The 17,510-nt window shown below is 39.0% G+C and overlaps 1 protein-coding gene across 2 annotated transcripts; it reads left to right on the top strand.

The window, feature by feature from the left end:
* Positions 1-4,480: 4,480 nt before the first annotated feature.
* Positions 4,481-17,074, top strand: lipea (lipase, hormone-sensitive a). Of its 2 annotated transcripts, none has more exons than XM_061060073.1 (11): positions 4,481-4,537; positions 9,068-9,315; positions 10,419-10,703; positions 10,937-11,027; positions 11,131-11,276; positions 11,375-11,560; positions 12,511-12,663; positions 12,875-13,019; positions 13,741-13,968; positions 15,093-15,484; positions 16,099-17,074. In XM_061060073.1, the coding sequence occupies exons 1-11, from the start codon at positions 4,528-4,530 to the stop codon at positions 16,363-16,365; spliced, it is 2,151 nt and encodes a 716-aa protein (XP_060916056.1). In that variant the 5' UTR covers positions 4,481-4,527; the 3' UTR covers positions 16,366-17,074. The 2 variants fall into 2 exon arrangements, with proteins under 2 accessions (XP_060916056.1, XP_060916055.1); XM_061060072.1 differs by lacking the exon at positions 4,481-4,537 and adding an exon at positions 6,956-7,175.
* The last annotated feature ends 436 nt before the right edge of the window (positions 17,075-17,510 follow it).

The following is a 17,510-nucleotide window of genomic DNA, read 5'->3' as shown; positions in this document are numbered from 1 at the left end:
TTTTCCCCGATATCGCAAATAAACCAGATTTTTCTTAAAACTTAGTTATCATACAAACCTGTTTCAGGAGCATATACCATCGTTTTACACTCAGGTAGCTCGTCGTAAGTCTACTTTGGACGGTTGTTACATCATGGCTAATAATCAAATTCACTATGGACAAAATGAATATGAACTTTCTGTTCAGCTCTATAACAATGTTGATATGCTGATGATAAGCCGGTGTTATTAGGAAGGTTTTTTCCTCCTTTTTTGTTGCATTTTTGCCTTTCATTGATTTCATTGATTGTACCTAAACATGTCCATGTATTTGACAGTGTGCAGGAGTTTGTCTGTATTTTTCTGGTAATTACAAACAATCGATTAGCCACTATTGGGTGCCTAGGACTGTTGTGGTGGTATTAAATAAAGTATCGCTTTATAATAATAATAAATGTTATCTATGAGCGCCTTTCTGGACACACAAGGACACTGTACAGAAAAATGACAATGGATAAAATCATCAATACATTTCTCAGAATTTGACTAGAATCATATTGAATTTTTAAAATCTGTTATCGTGACAGCCCAAGTGTAGTTTTTAAAAAACATGGGCACAAACCAGGCAGGCAGATATTAAAAAGACATTATTGGTTGCATTGTGGGATATGTATGAGGAAGCATTATGTACTGAAAGTCTGGGTATCTCTGTCTCTGCAGGCTTATTTGTAGTAAAATCTTCTCTGAAACCTGACTAGTGGTCACACAGCAGTCAAACTAATGAATTGTTGAATCACCAAAAGGCTAACCAAAAGGAATGGGAGCTACACAAACACAGGCTGTCAGGGGACGTTTATATCAAATTATTATAAAATATTTTAGAAGAAGACATCCAGTCAAGCAGAATAAATAATTAAAAATAAATAGGATGAACTGACATGTTATTAACCCTGTGTCCCTGTCTGTTTGTGTCTACAACTGTGTGATCTTGTGTCTCTTTCAGACTTTTACATAAAGGTACAAAGTGAGTACCTTATACAGGAAGTAAGTTTGACCCGTTTGTCTCCCTCATTGGAAAGTAGCACCAGCCCCTCAAACATCCCCTCCTTTAGCCAAAGTGAACAACAAAGACTGTGTTGATCCTTCATGGCCACTATGCTTGTGTGTTTAGGTGACAGAGACTTGTAAGTGAACCTTAGTTTGGACATACTGTTTCTTTTCCGTGAGTCGTCAATCGAGATTTTTATCCCCTGATCGGCACGATCCCTTTGGTTAAAATTTAAACAGGGATATCAGCTCCGTTCACATTAAAGGGAAATTGTTTGATTAATGTTCTCTATTCAAACTGTGGATTGCATTATTATGACAACATTGAGGAAATGTGCAGAGGGTTTACCAGAAATCCTGCATTTTACAAAAAACCCAAAGTGTACACAAAGTGCTTTCCTTGTCCCTTATTTCCTGATGATTTTCCTCTCATTAGCCTCAAGAGCTAGGAAGATACGGCCTTTTAGGAATTATACTTTTAGTGAAGAAAGCCAATTCTTTAATATGATATAATTTCTATATCTAAAAGGCTAGTCAACCTTAAATATCTGCATCAGAATTCAGAGCTGACGTCCTTGAATGTCATAGATAAAATGACGTAAAGAGAAAACAAAAGAAAGTTCTAGATATGTTTCCAGATTTGGACCAGAGTCGTGTCATATCCTTCCATTCTTTTGTCCTGGTTTCATGCTGGTAGTCTCCTCCGAGAAACCAGCATGGGCTTCATCCGAGCTGTTTGCATGGCATGTCTATTGACAGTTTATGAGTAAACTGGCTGCATTCAATTGTTTCCCTGGCTTAGGATAGGTCTCTGACACCGGTATCAAAGGTCAGTGATAATAAGAGGGTCTCTGTGAGGTTAACTGTCGAAAAGAAGCACCCGTGGTCGTGACTTGACCTTTAAAGTCGGGCATTAACAGGAAAGCTGTAGGAAGGAACCAGCTGGAACTCGAACCAGGGAGCCCTGGGAATTTTGGTATAAATATAAGAACGACCGCTCCATATAATCAACATTATTTATTTAACTCGATGCGATAAATCAACATCTATTTGTCTCCCCTGACCTGACGTTTTTTAAAGCTTTCCGTTAGTAAGTTCTGTTTGAAGACAAATCTAAATAAGTGGGTTGGTTTCTTTATATCTGCCTGATGATTCTTGATATTTTCAAGAATCATCCCCAAATGCGTGGGTGTACACGATGTACCCACCAGACGCCAAATGCATGATCATCTGCCTCACTGGTATTATTGATGTTATATTACACCTGAAGATTAATAAAAATGGTTTACAATAAGTGTATCATACATGGAAAATTAAGACAATGAAATCCATTCCTTACAGTAAGTGTTAAATCAATTGTCAGTTTGTCAATCAGTGTCAAATTAATCATTACACACGTTATGGAGTCAATGGTAAAACAGTAACTCCATGTAGGGTTCAAGGCATTATATCATAAAAGTCATATTAGACTGTAAAATTAGTCACCTCATTCAACTGTTTATGCGGCATCCATTCCCTCATTATGTCTTCTGTTTTCACACTGAGCCTTAAAAAGAGACAAGTGAGCAAAAAAAACCCATTTCCTTCACATAAGCTTAGTCCAAATTATACTCCTGAAATGATCCTCCGAACTTTAATAAACACATTTTAATGTCTTATTTTCACTTAATGTCATATTTCTATATTTCTTTTGGATCTTATTTTATTTATTATTTAACATATTTTACATTCAATCTTCTGTTTGATCGTGAAGTGATTTTTACATTTTCCAATATTTCTTTTTCCTTTGTTATGTTGCTTTTGATGTCTTGTGTGAAGCACTTGCCTTGTTGCTGAAATGTTGCTCTATAGATAAACTTGTCTTGCAAGTAATCAGATGGCCACTAGAGACTTCCATAAACTCATCACATGCATACAAAAACGGAATGAGTATGATCCTCAACTGTTCATGTACAAAACTCATATTCCTTACTATGTGGTGTATATAGTTCAGTGAGGAGCAAGCAAACCGCATACAGTTTGCTTGCTCATACAGAATTTTGATTTCTCAGATATTAGCTTCCAGATTGAGTAGTAGGCTTTTTATCCACATAAAGTTATAAACTTATATTCACAGATTCAAAACTTTACTTTATAAAGTTATTTTTTAAATGTATCACTTCATGAACCTTGCTAAAAATGTAATTGCCATGTAACACCAGAAAACGGAAATGAAAACCTTGACATTTTGATTTTAAAAGCAAAGATGGGCTTCCATATTATTGATTTGCAGCTTAAACGAACAAGACGATATCACAAAATATTAGGATAATTAAAGTAAGCTAATGTTACAGTAGCTTGTGTAGCTAAGGCCTACTATTGATTCAATTTTACTAAATATAAATAAAATATCATAATATATGACATTTCATAATATAGGCCTACTACATCAGATTAAAGTAAACATTTAAAAAAAAGAAAAACAGTTTTGTCTATGAACATCAGAACATTTTGAGCCCAATTTGTGATACTGCCATAAGACTGTGTAACAGCAGCCTATGACAACAATAACAGTCCGTCCTTGACACAAAACTTCACCCCCATAAAACACTACCGACATGACCTGCTTATTTATTATCATTACTAACATTGTATTATTGTATTATTATTATTATTTAGCATCAATATATATATATATATACATATATACTGTAAATTCTATATATTTTAATATATTAGTCTATATTATATAACATTTCATTATATTACACTATATTGTTCATATTGCACTACATTATATTATATAACTGCACTCTGCATTAAAGATAAAGAGAGACTTTATTGATCCCCCATGGGGGAAATGTTTGTGTTACAACAGCTCTATAAAACAGGAAGCAGGAATATAATTATTAAAAATAACAAGAAGTTAAAAATCAAACATATTTACATCCGTTAAATAAAGGGTGAAAAAATACAATAATACAAGGTATTTACACTTCCACTTGTGGAAAGAGTTATTGTTATTAAAATTAAAAACACACAGTGTGTAGCATTATTGATATGAGTGGTGATGCTGTTAAAGAGTCTGATTAAACAGTAATTACTGTGGTACAACACTGCCTCTCTTTTCTGCTGTTTTACATTTACTGTTTTGCTATTTATCATACCAAGTCACTTTAATCATCACTTGTCACTTTATCTTGTCATTCTCTGCACATACTGTCTCAATTCCCTGCATAGTTAACTTCATCATTCATTTTGTACTTTTATATACCTCCTATTTTTATTTTTATTTATCTAATCTATTCTGTTTAATGTGTATTTTGAGCTTTCTTGTCTGTGCTGCTGCAACGCCCGAATTTCCCCTCTGAGGCTCAATAAAGTATTATCTTATCCTATACCATTGTATTATCTCCTACCTGTTGATTTAAGCCAACGGGCACGCGCCGCGCCTCGAGCTCAGCTCACATGACGTTTACCCAGAATTCTGCGTGCGCGCGCACTGAAACATCAAGGAAGAGGATGCGGGTCGGTGAGTGAAGCTGTGTTTACTCACTACAAAGTCACATTACATGTTAACTTATGTGTCGTGTTTCGTCACGGTTTTGGTGTGCGCTGTGTTAGCATTGATTTTAAACCGGTGTCACCGTGTTTCAGCGTGTTTTTACCGGTTTTTACACACGAGTCAAACCGAAAGAAACGATGTCATCGACCGTGAAACTTTGCGGTGTGAAGTTGTCAGCGGTTGAAAACGGTTGCTAGGTAGCCGGTAGGAAATTAAGTTTATTTAAATGTATGCAGACGAGCTAACGATAGATAAACAGCTTGCAGTGACAATACTCTGAAATGCTGTAAACACCGAAGAAGAAAAGAGAAGCCGATGTCTGTGCTGGAAAGTGATATCAGTGCTGTAGTGTGACACAGGAGAGTCTGATGACGTCATTTATCAACTGTGATAGGTTAAAGGTCAGCAGAGGGGAAACCCAGGGGTTTAATTTTGGTAAACAGTGGTATTAAGATTGAGACACAAAGTGCTGATGAACTAAAAATGTTGTTTTGTCAGAGGACAAACATTCATTGTTGTCCAACAAATGGACAAAGATGATCAAGCTTCTTTTGGTCAGTGGAAACCTTTTCATGTTTGGCATCAGTGGGTCTTTCTTCTATACGCCTGCTGGTATTTATCTGCGTCATCCAAATGTCTCAAGTCCTTGGACACTGTTTCTCATTCGGCACTGAGATTTGCCACTGGCTGTAGTCGTCTCACCCACCATTGTGAATTGTGTTTGAAATCGAACTTGCCTTCTTTGAGTGCACGCAGATACACACATGAGATGAGATGAGATTCAACTTTATTGTCATTACACATATACAAGTATAGAGTAACGAAATGAGGTTTGGCATCTCACCAGAAGTGCAAATAAGCAGAAAGTGCAAGAATCTGTGCTATGTACAAGTAATTACAAAATCTACAGATGTAGACTAAAAAAAGTGAATTATTGGGTATATATGGCTGGATTAATGGGATGCTATAAATATAAATAAATGCTATCAGTATAAGTATATTCTTCAGATTATAATATACAGATTAAGGTGCAGTGAGCATGCTATACTAGTTTACAGATAATATACAGAATATGGACATATTTTAGAGGTCGATAACTTATTGAGGTGACCCTAATTTATAAGGCTATTTTATGCTTGATTCCTTTATATTTGTGTGCTTTATTGCGGAGAACAAGCAGTCGCTATGCCTTGCGATCTTGTGCTACACTTGTTCTATCTGTTCCTCGGGTAAGGACTGAATTAGGAAAAATAGCTTTCAGCTTTGCTGCCCTTCTCGGCATGGAATACTCTACAGACTGAATTAAAACTCCCTGAACTTATTCCACTCGGAGCTTTCCGTTCTATCTTGAGGAACAGACAGCGTGAGACCATTGATCAGTGCCTGTGTTTTTAAAATCTTAAATTGTTGTTTTATTGTTGTGTCACAGCTCCCACACTTTCTTTTTATTAAAAACACTATGTTGTTAATCTATACTGTCACTACAAGCTCAGTGTTACAGGGGCACTGACCCCTGCCGCCCATAATAATCAATTGTTGTTTATTAGGTATGGCATTGTACTATTTACAGATTAAACTTGGAGCTTGATAGTTGACATCATTAACTCCCAAGAGCTTCATAATGTGGGCAACACTGTTATCAATAGTTACAGTTAATTCAAGTGAGTGTTTATGAAATTGCAGTCTGCCTCAGAGGGCATGACAGCGCATATCTAAGGTCGCCCATAAGGGGGGGATTAAAGGGGGAAAGCTCCCTGGGGCACAATCATTTACAGGGAGGGTCCATGGAGGTTAGCAAAACAAAAACATGGTCCATCCTAATTTTAAGCAACACTCACCAAATTGTATTTTATATCTAAATAGTTACCATTACCCCTCAAAGCAATAAAACACATGTTAGGACCTTGCTTCAGTAAAATGTAGCCTGTTTCTAAATGTAACAACCCCCCCCCCCTTCCTTAAAATGATGTGGGCCTGTTTCTAAATGTAACAACCCCCCCTTCCTTAAAATGATGTGAGCCTGTTTCTAAATGTAACACCCCCCCCCCCCCTTCCTTAAAATGATGTGAGCCTTTTTCTAAATGTAACAACCCCCCCCCCCCCTTCCTTAAAATGATGTGAGCCTGTTTTTTGTAATGTCACTGACGAAAGCGGGCCAAGTGAACTTAACTGTTGTGCCAGTTATGTCACAATCAGTATAGCCATTCAATGACCTGCACGGAGTTAGGATGCCAAAAAAAAGAGAGAAGAAGAAAAGGAGGGTGAATTTGTTAACAAACTTATTTTAGTCTTATCCAACGGCTGATGGGAGCCAGGCAGAGGGTGCTAACAGTAGGCCTACTGATCGAATTTGCATATGCTGATTTTAATCAAATCCTGCGAGGGCCCATTCACTGGGCCTTTCAGGAGCCCGGCCATTTCTCCGGGCGGGCCTGTACTTGGCACCCATTTAACTTAAGATCCATCGTAAAAGAAAACAAACTTCCCCCAATTAGGTCTTTAAAAGGGAAGAAATAGGAAACACCTCAGAAACATCTACAGTGGAGGATCACTGTCAGAAAGGAAATGTTTGTACATATATGTGAAAGCAGAGTTAACAAATCAGGTTGGTTTTAAATATTTTTATTATGATTGCACCTTTTTGGCACTAAAAGCCACGACTTTATCTATGACTTTTTTATGTCATGAATTTCCAAATGGTAACTTCCAACATATTCTTATGACCAACAAACAGTCACTCTTTGATCCTACTAACAAGAACTGTGTGTGCCTGGTTTAGCTTGTTCCTCTGTATTAAAGGCCTCCATTGTTGTCCAAAATTACATGGACAAAATTACATCTGAGAGCCACACTGTTGCACTTTTACAGCTGATTGGCTAACATTAGCAATTAAAAATAACAACTTTGCCCGGCAGATACGAAAAAGGAATCTTTACTGTGACATCGGGAACTGTTATATCATTTACATCTTTTTTTTTAGGCAGCAACAGGCTTAGTCACTATCTCTCAAAGACAGTCAGGGAAGTATGGATTGAAGAGAGTATATTAGCATGTTGTTGCTTTGCATCTTTTCAGGAGATTTGACGATGAGTGTAAAAACCTGGAATAAGACCAGACATATAGTTAGAAAGGTGTTTTGTGTCAGATAATCATCTATATGATATGACATGACATAAACCTCGATGCTCAAATATTGTGTCCAAGATATTGTCGGACATATGACATTTTACAACCGTGTACCTCTGGTGGATAACCATGTTCAATTCAACCCAATCAGGTCTTCATTTGTAACAATATCATGACGTGTATTAGGACTACAAATATTATTTAAAATGCATTAAAGACAAAAAATAATAATTTCAAAGTGAAATAACTCAAATAAAATACAGAGATTATTGCATTACGTTAATGTAAAAAAAACAATCCGAGCAGAAGAGATTAATCTGGTTGATCTTGTTTATACTGTTGAAATATAGTTACAGAGCCCTACAAGGAATTAAAACCACAAAGAATAATCCTTTCTGATAGGGTTTCCTGGGACTGAGGTTTATCTGTGGTCAGTTAGAGCTTCAGCAAGTATTGATTTATCTGAAGTTATGTCCTCTGTGTTGATGTTTGAGGTTTTACTTCAGATTACCGGAGGGAGGGGCTTACAATTACAAAACATATCACAGGTTAATACGTTTGATTTTGATATTGAGTGTTGTAATATGCAGATCACAATGCCGCTGCGTAGCATGGATATATATACGAGTCTCGTTGCTGACTCGGACGACGGAGCAGAAATAGAAAAACACAGTCGGACATGTGCCAATACTGCACGAAAGCCGCCAGTGTTTATAAACATTAGCTAACAGCTAACGTCATGTCCTGGCTTCACTTTCTCTTCCAGGCTGTGTATGTGTGCTTACAGCTACTGTGACTCAGAGGAGAGCTTTTTCCCTTTTAAGTACAAATATTTTATTTTTATATTACACACACATTGCACAATGTCTCTGCTGAATACAAAAATATTAACAAAATGTACATTTTCAGTCTGTCAGTGAAAAAGAGAGAAGACTCTTGCCGAACAGATTTTCAATATTTCAGCAATCTAGGAAGAGATATGTTTGAGAAAGACATGCAATCCTTTTTGTTTGTGTGTTTGTATTGATTAAAAAAGAAGAACAGATCTAGTTCTTTCTCTTCATCTGGACTTATTGTCTGGAGTATTGTTTTTATCTATTCATGTCTAGTATTTCATGTGTTGCAGTCAGCTCATCTAAGAGGCCTGGTTTTAACATTTTACCATCAGACTGTACTTAGACTTCAACCCTTGACCAAACAGATAACAAGAGGATTATCAATCAAAGCAGGAGATGATGTCATTAGGGGATTCTTGTTTACCATGAGATGGTTTCTGTTCTTGAACATTTTTAGTGCTCATCACATGTCTGCAGTGTCGAGATATAAAGGAAGTTAAAGAACACTCTGCTCCTCTCTCCTGTTCTCTCCCAGACTCAGATATGGATTACAAGCTTGTGTTCGCTGCCCTGGAGACAGTATGTGTAGACAATATTTCTATTCTGGGTGGGCCTTCTGATTTGCCGTACGGCGCTGTTGCTACGCGCCTGGTCACATGTATGAAGCAAATTCAGGAGCATGGTCGAGTCCTGGAGCCTGTGGTCGCCGGCTTCACAGCCGTCTACCACCATTATGACTTTGACGAACAAACGCCTGGGAATGGCTACCGCACACTTGTCAAGGTAAGAATGATTCAACTGCCTGGAGGTGTCGTTTCACTCACTGCTGATTTTACAGTTACACTTTAGATTGTAGTTATAAAGACATAAAATCCCCTTTTTAACAGAAAAAAAAAGAAAATAGTTATTCATTATAAGAAAGTGGTTAGAATTGAACTGTTGGACAAAAATAACTTCACTGTGTACAGTGTTTCCCCTAGGTTTACAGTGTTGGGGGGGGGGGGGGGGATGCCGAGACACAAACACTTGAAGGAATCTTGGTGTTCATGTGTTACTTTTAATGACAGCTGTCCTTTTCTATCGGAAAGGTATCCTTAAATGACTTATTTCCCTGATTTCCGACTCTATCCACTATCCTATCTCTACAATAAAGGCCCAAAAAGCCCAAAAATAAATCTTTAAAAAAAAAGAAAACTGGTGTAATTGTATAGGTTGAAATATGTTTCATGTTGGAGAAGGTCAGCCATCTTATTATTATTATTATTCTTTGGTCTTTTAGGGAGCACTCACACTTAGCAATCCATACCGTGCCTAAGCAAGCTTCCCCCCTAAAGTCCAGTTTGTTTGACTAGTGTGAGTGCTCCGATCCATGCTCAAGCACGGTACACCTCCTTGGCCCTTGACCACTTGGAAGAGGTGTGCTTCGGCACTGTACAGTTCATGCATGAGCACAAGCACAGGTGCACAACTTGGACAGCCTTCATTATGGAGAAATCCCAGAGTGTTATCGCTGTATCTGATTTAAAATAACTGAAAATAAATCACAAAGTCAGTAAAGTAGCTGTCATGTTCTTTGTGTTGTTCTCTAATGTGCTGATGCAGATTGACGGCGCTTCCCTTTTTCTTTTCCTTTTTCCCTCGAGTCCGCCTGTCTTGTAAACTAAGCACGCTTTACGATAACGTAAAGCCATGCATGTGTTGTATTACGACATTATGTACAAGAGGTAACCATGCTGAGGGCCGGTTAGTCCTGAAGCAGTGTGAGTGCAGACCAAGGGGGGGACAATCGTGCTAAATCAGGGTACAGGCCAACTGGGCCTAGTGTGAGTGCGACCTTATAGTTGCCGTGTTTACTCCAAAAATGTTCCTCTTTCTCTTTTCCTCAGGTCTTGCAGTCTTGCCTTATGCACATCATTCACAAAGGCCGTTACATCGCCTCAAACTACAACAATGCCTTCTTCAGGGCGGACCACAATGCCTCTGAGATGGAAGCGTACTGCAATGCTCTTTGCCAGCTGCGCGCCCTGCTCCACCTCGCCCAGCGTCTGATCAACGATAACGCTTATGGACAGCTGAACTCCTTCCAGGACGGGGACCTGAGCAAAAGGTTTGTGCAGGAGTACAGCTCCATGCACAAAGCCTGTTTCTATGGCCGCTGCCTCGGCTTCCAGGTCAGCTATTTTTAGATCGTAGGAGTTTGTTTTCTGAAGTTTGATCCAGTAACTTATGAGAAACCAGACTATTGATTGTCTTGGAAGCTTGTTGAGCAACCTCCATCCAGTCCCAAAATGAGTTCAAACATAGTAACCAATTTGTTTTGTTTGGAAATGTTACATGCAACTTTATTGTAAGTTTTACCTTCTTTTATGAACTGTCAATTGTTTTGTTTTTCTCTATTTCACAGTACGCGCCGGCTCTGCGTCCATTCTTACAGACAATTGTCATAAGCATGGTGTCATATGGAGAGACGTATGGTAAACAGCAGTCTGGTTTGGGTAAGTCTTATATTTTGTCTTTATGATGGCAGGGTTTTGAAGGAGGTGCCTGTTGTGTACTTCTCAGGTGTGTTCATGTTTTAAATCATTCCTCCTTTTCCAGGTATAGCAGCTCTTTCACTTCTCACATCAGGGAAATACGTCATTGATCCAGAGCTTCGAGGGGCAGAGTTTGAACGCATTACACAAAACCTGGACATGCAGTTCTGGAAGTCTTTCTGGAACATCACAGAGTCCAACCTTTTAACAGTAGGCAGCGTCAATTATTCTTTAAGTGGCTCTAAGGTTAACTGAAGTGTTGTTTTAACGTTTAAGCGGCTCAATACCCTGCTTCTCTCTCTTTACAGGGCTTTAGCAGAATAGCATCCATCCCAGTGCAGGTGAACTTCACCATGACTGTGCCTCCTGTATCTCTGAGCCTCCCGCTGGCCTCAGACCCCAGCCTTACAGCCACTGTGTCACCTCCATTAGCCCACTGGGGCCCCGGGCCAGTCCACATGCGTCTCATCTCCTATGAGATTCGAGAAGGACAGGTAAGGCTTCAATATCAAGTGTGAAACTGTTCAATCAGCTGATCAGTTATCTCAGGGATATAATAGTAAGATTATACAAATAAATTGAGGATGATCCCAGCCAAGTAATACCTTGTCGGTTAAATGGAAAATTAAATTCAGTTCAACCGTAAAAACACTGTAAAGATAAATACACTCAAAAAACTCAAAGCAATGGCAACTAATGACTGTTTTTGTCTTCATATCAATGGTACATATAATTGCACATGTTAAAGGTATCAAATAAATAATGAAATAAATTGAGAAATTGATTGAAAGTATACTGACCTTTTGTATTCAGTGGTGGTGGTCGAGCATTGTCTAAAAAAATAAGAACAAACTTGACAAGTTGTTAAACTAGGTTGCAAGATAACTGGGGAAACATGTGCAGTATTTCTTACCTGACAGACCGGTACACTCTGTACTTAGCGCTTAAGATAACAGCAGACCCACTGCACCCTCTTTGGTCTGAGTGTGTACTCTTGGCCTCAGGTGGCAGATACAGAATGCCCAGGATGACGACTAAAAGAGTCATAACTTCCTGTGAATCACAGAGCATTCAGCTGCTCAACAAGCTCTGATCATGCAGAATGAACTTGGAATCTGCACTTTATTGAACTTGCTGTTTGAAATCCCTTACATGTAATCATGTGATGCTTTAATAATGTGCTGTCCTGTATGGTCGTTTATGCTCTCAGTGCGAGGCAGATTCCCCATAGGGTCGATAAAGGTTTCATTCATTTCAGTCATTTGTTCATCTTCAATACAAAAAGAAAGGATTGAAAATATATTTTTTATGTTGAAATCTATCATAAACAAGAAGTATATACTGAAAATATGTCCATAGGTGTAAGAAAATCATTTTCTTTTATAGAACTTCCCCTGGTCTTAATTGGTCTTAATTATTCATTTCCTAATATCTTACTTTATAGGACAGTGAAGAGCTGCTGGCTTTGTCTCGTAGTGACCCTCCTCCCATCACTGCGTCCCAACTCCCCTGGGTGCAGAAGCAACCGCTCTCCCCTTGGCTTATCCTACACATCCATGGAGGTGGCTTTGTGGCCCAGACCTCCAAATCCCACGAGGTAACGTACAGAGGGCTGGTGCATGCTGGAGTTACTACTTATCTGTAGTGGAGTTTTTATTTCTCCTATGATTAATACAACCACTAATACTCTTAATTCTTTCATGATAATGGAAATGATATTATTCAACAGAGTTTTCAGACCTACAAAGATGTTCATGGTCTGGAAAAGCATCACAGATATTTACCTGTTCCACCTCTTTTTGATACAGAACTATCTCCGGACGTGGTCGAAGGAGCTGAACGTTCCTATCCTCTCTGTGGATTATTCTCTGTCACCTGAAGCACCTTTCCCCAGAGCTCTGGAGGAATGTTTCTACGCCTACTGCTGGGCTCTGAAAAACTGTCATCTGCTGGGTAGGTGCATGAAACTACACTCGGACAGCACAAGAAGGGAATTACAAGAATTTAAACCTAACCAAAAACAGTTGTGGTTTTATGTTACTGTATGTTGGTGACAGTGTTTCACCAGTATTGACATTTTACCTACAGTATGTTGTTTGTAAGTATCAGGAGTCCTCTAAAATTATTTGTTATAATGCTTCTGATTGACCCAATTCCTAAAATTTAAGAGGGAATTTAGTTTGTATTCAAGCAAATGAGAATTTCTAATTATAATATGATGTGTGATTCTATGGCAAAATGTTCTTAAGCAAAATGCTGATGTGCATTATGTGCCAATATAGTCACACAAGTAAACAGATGGCTGTATTTGTGAGTCATCAGAGGAGAATCTGTACATGTGATGTATGCAAACGCTTCGTGTTCCATTTAGATAACACTTGTACACGTTGTACCAGAGACTGTGATGGTACTCGTTGTTCAGGCGGAGAGGCACGTGGAAAGTGTCAATTGACCCTAAGCATGTTCAGGAAAAGTGAAATGTACATGTGTTGTAAAGATAGGATTAAAGTTGTATTATTTATATGTAGATTGTGTTTTTGGATATCATGTAGTCTATAAATGAAATTAACCATAACAAATAGTTAACATCTTCCTGTGTTTCCCAGCTGGCCGTGCAGAAAATAAAGCCTTTCAATGTACCCTGATTAAACATAAATCTGTCCTTGTTTCTCAGGCTCAACGGCAGAGCGTGTGTGTCTGGCAGGTGACAGCGCTGGAGGAAACCTCTGCATCACTTTGTCCATGAAGGCAATGTCCTGCGGCATCCGAGTTCCCGACGGCATTATGGCCGCCTACCCCGCCACCTTGCTCACCACAGATGCCTCGCCCTCCCGCCTGCTCACGCTCATCGATACGCTGCTGCCTCTAGGTGTTCTTGCGAAGTGCATCAATGCCTATGCAGGTATGCTGGTGCACAGTTTGTGTGTGTTTATGAAGTTAGATTTTGTTTTTCAGGCCTCATTTAACACAAGAGAACACTCCGGCGCCACTTCATATGACAACAGAATCCAAGAGGGGGATTTATGTATGAGCTGTGGGAGGGGAAAAAAACAGTCAACAATAAAAATTAAAAAACATTAAAGCTGCTTTAAAATTGAATCATCATCATTTTGGTAATACCTTGTTTGCTTCAGGTTTAGCTGTTAATCGAGATATTAATCATCGCCACATACGGTAAACAATCGAAAGCGTGTGTGAAGCATGTTCTTGCTCTGTCTGGTTTTAAAGCTGTTTTAAATGAAGAATGTTGTTCAATGATATTCAAGGAGAAAATAGAAAGTCCTTGAGCACAGGACGTTAAACTCTTCAATGTGATTGCAACAATGTGAGTATTGATAGCAGCCTGTTGCCACGTCAACTGTGTACAGCAGCAGAAACCAATAACAAGGATTTATTAAGTAGCTCCCCTAAAAGACACTAAAGTAGAAGATGTTTTCAGCGGCTCCTGAGTTTAAGTTTTGTATTATATCCTCTTCCAAGTTTGCGTTTTAGCCACCAATGTTTCGCTATCTATACCTATTCAGGCAGTAAATTATTATTTGCTCTTGTGACTTGGAAAAACATCCCCAACCTACAACAAACAGAACTAGTAAAACGTACTGCCGTAACATCATAGATAGTTTAAAACAGTCGACATATTGGAAATGTTATCTCTAACTTTCAGTCATCTTGGTAACACACAATGAAGTGGCGCTTCATTCTGTCAGTCAACTCAGCCACAACCCTAACTGTGCATAACTCTGACAGATGAGTTATACAAAATTCTCCACCCAGTTTATTGTGTACCAAAAAAGAAATGAGCTATACAGGTCATAACCATTTTTTGAAACGGGATGTTCTGCTGTCAAGACTGGCTTTTAACATGGGTGCTAATGGGACTTCCAGGGCTTTTGCAGCCAGCCCCAAGTGGACACTCAAGGAACTGCATTTTTTTTGCACTTTTTTGCACTTCACTTCATTTTTCATCACCAGAGTTTTTAATTCACCAGCCCTCGCCTAATGTATGTCCTGTTATCTTTCTTCTAGGTACAGACTGTCAGACGGTGCAGCCTGCAGTGGTTAGCAGCAGTCTGAGCGCTCTGGGTAGAGAAACCGCCGTGCTGCTCAGCGACCTCACCCAGGGAGCCTCCAACTGGATCCAGTCTTTCCTGGACCCTGGGCGGACTTCAGGTGGAACGCGTTCTCTGTCGTCATCACAGAGGAGGCTCCAAAACAACGAAACGAATGGGACGTCTGCTCACAGCTCCAAACAAAACTGTGCAGATCACGTAGAGTATCCAGAGGGCTTTCAGCCGCTGCGATCAGAATGCCTGGCTTTCGTTCACCCTACGTCCTGCCCCGTCATCAAGAACCCGTTTGTATCACCTCTGCTCGCTCCAAACAACCTGCTCAGAGGGCTGCCGCCTGTTCACATAGTGGTGAGAGAGGGGAGATGAACTGAGGGATGCTGAGGGTGGATATAGTTTCTTCTAACAAACAAACAATTCTCAAAACCTCCAGGAAAATGTAACATCTTGAATTAATTTATTTTCAGCATGTAAATTTGAGAGTTTTGGTTTAGGTAGCTTCAATTTCAACATTTTGGAACTCTTCTAGAGCTAGGCTGATAAAAATGCCAGGTTGATATTGGATCATTTTATTTATTAGCTCATCTGCATATGTTGGCCAATAAATTGCAAAGAATTGCAACACAGAATTACTTTTTTTTTTGACCATTTGGAACAGTGTTTTCTAAACATAGTTTGATCACCAGAGGTCACTGACAAGTTGTAATTTTAGCTGCAAAATGACTCAGTGCTGCTCAGTACATCTGAGTCACAATTAAAAACAAAACAAAAATGACTAATCAAGATTGTCTTTGGATGTAATGTGTTTATGTTCAAAAGTATGACTGACTTGTATTTTGTCATCAGGTTTTTAAATTCCAAAATATCAGCGACAGTATCTATGTACCCACAAATCCAGAAGGTTTTCCAGCTCATTTTCAGTTTTTTCAGTCCTTGTCTCCTAATTCCTCCATGTCTCCTCCCAGGCCTCTGCCCTGGATGCCTTGCTGGATGACTCTGTGATGTTTGCCAAGAAGCTGCGGGACATGGGCCAGCCTGTGAGTCTCACGGTGGTGGAGGACCTACCTCACGGCTTCCTCAGCCTTACACAGCTCTCCAAGGAGACGGAGGCCGCTTCAGCGATCTGTTTAGAGCAAATGAGGACGATTTTTCAGCAAGAAAATCCAACGCCTTCCCTTCACAGACGGACTAATCTGCAAGAGACTTCCATGAGTACAAATCATTCAGGGTGAGGCAGTCATAGGATGGATGAGAAAGAGATGTTCTATGATGCAAAGGGAGAGATGCAATAAATTAAGGAAAAGGAAGAAAAAAAGTCAGAGGGAATTATGAGGATTCAGCAAAGACTGTAAAACCGGGGGACGCTTAGGGAGGCTGCACTTGAAAACTATAACGCACAGCATTCACCTTCAGCAGCAATCATTGAAAAAACTTCACCATAACCAGCTCTAACATGACTCACAAAAGGAAAGATTTCAGTATTTTTCTACCTATAAATACAACACAAACCCCAGTGAAATGTACATTGATGGAATACAGACCATAACCAGCCCATGCAGTCAAATCTTAACTGATGCACAGTATGTCAGTGGTGGGAGCTGTGGTGCCTTAAATTCAAAGTGATGCTGTATTTGACATACATGGAGAAAAGCTTTGCATACGTCAACAAACTGACCAAGCGCAAAGGTTTACTTTTATAGGTATATAAGCTGATGCACTGTATTATTATTGTTTTATTTAGTATTAATCTATAACTTGGCTTTGCCAGTTTGTCATTTGTTTACAATACATTGATAACTAGGCTTTTACCTTCTGTTTACCAGCAGTATGTAAATGTTGACGTTAAAGTATCTTGTAATACTGTACATTAAATATGATCTTTTCTTAATATAACTATTTATCACTGTTATATTTTAAGCCTGAATTAAATAAAAACAGAAAGGCCTCCTTGTGTCACCTCATCTCTTAGCACAGTTCACACTTCCTTCCCGAACATTAATAAAAAACCAAGGTTTTGATATAACAGATAAATCCTGTACATTTCACATCCCAGACTCACAGGCTCCCCATTAGGAGACAAAACTGGCTGAGGGCAGGGATGATGATCAAAGTGTCTCTTTTGAAAGACAATCTTCCATGACCTTTGACCCTAAAGGTTCAAACCCCTCTACAGGCAGTATAGATCTACATTTCCTGTTTACAAAATATTAACAATTCCATTGTGTCTGTTGTGAACAATATAAATAAAGAGACACTTCCTTGTGAAGTCTGAAACACAGATTGATTGAGAATCATCAGCATAACATTGTATGACTTTAGACTTTAGACTTTAGACTTTATTGTCCCCGAGGGGAAATTCTTTTTCACAGCACCGTTA

This window comes from Labrus mixtus, chromosome 16 (genome assembly GCF_963584025.1).
Source record: "Labrus mixtus chromosome 16, fLabMix1.1, whole genome shotgun sequence".
In the NCBI taxonomy this organism is placed as follows: domain Eukaryota; kingdom Metazoa; phylum Chordata; class Actinopteri; order Labriformes; family Labridae; genus Labrus; species Labrus mixtus.
Note: the sequence above shows the minus strand (reverse complement) of the source record. Positions and strands in the feature narration are given on the sequence as shown.

Coding starts and splice junctions, on each gene's coding strand:
- lipea (XM_061060072.1), top strand. CDS start 7,136: ATGTTTGTACATATATGTGAAAGCAGAGTTAACAAATCAG. Junction 7,176..9,067: donor AAGCAGAGTTAACAAATCAG/GTTGGTTTTAAA, acceptor GTTCTCTCCCAG/ACTCAGATATGGATTACAAG. Junction 15,485..16,098: donor TGCCGCCTGTTCACATAGTG/GTGAGAGAGGGG, acceptor GTCTCCTCCCAG/GCCTCTGCCCTGGATGCCTT.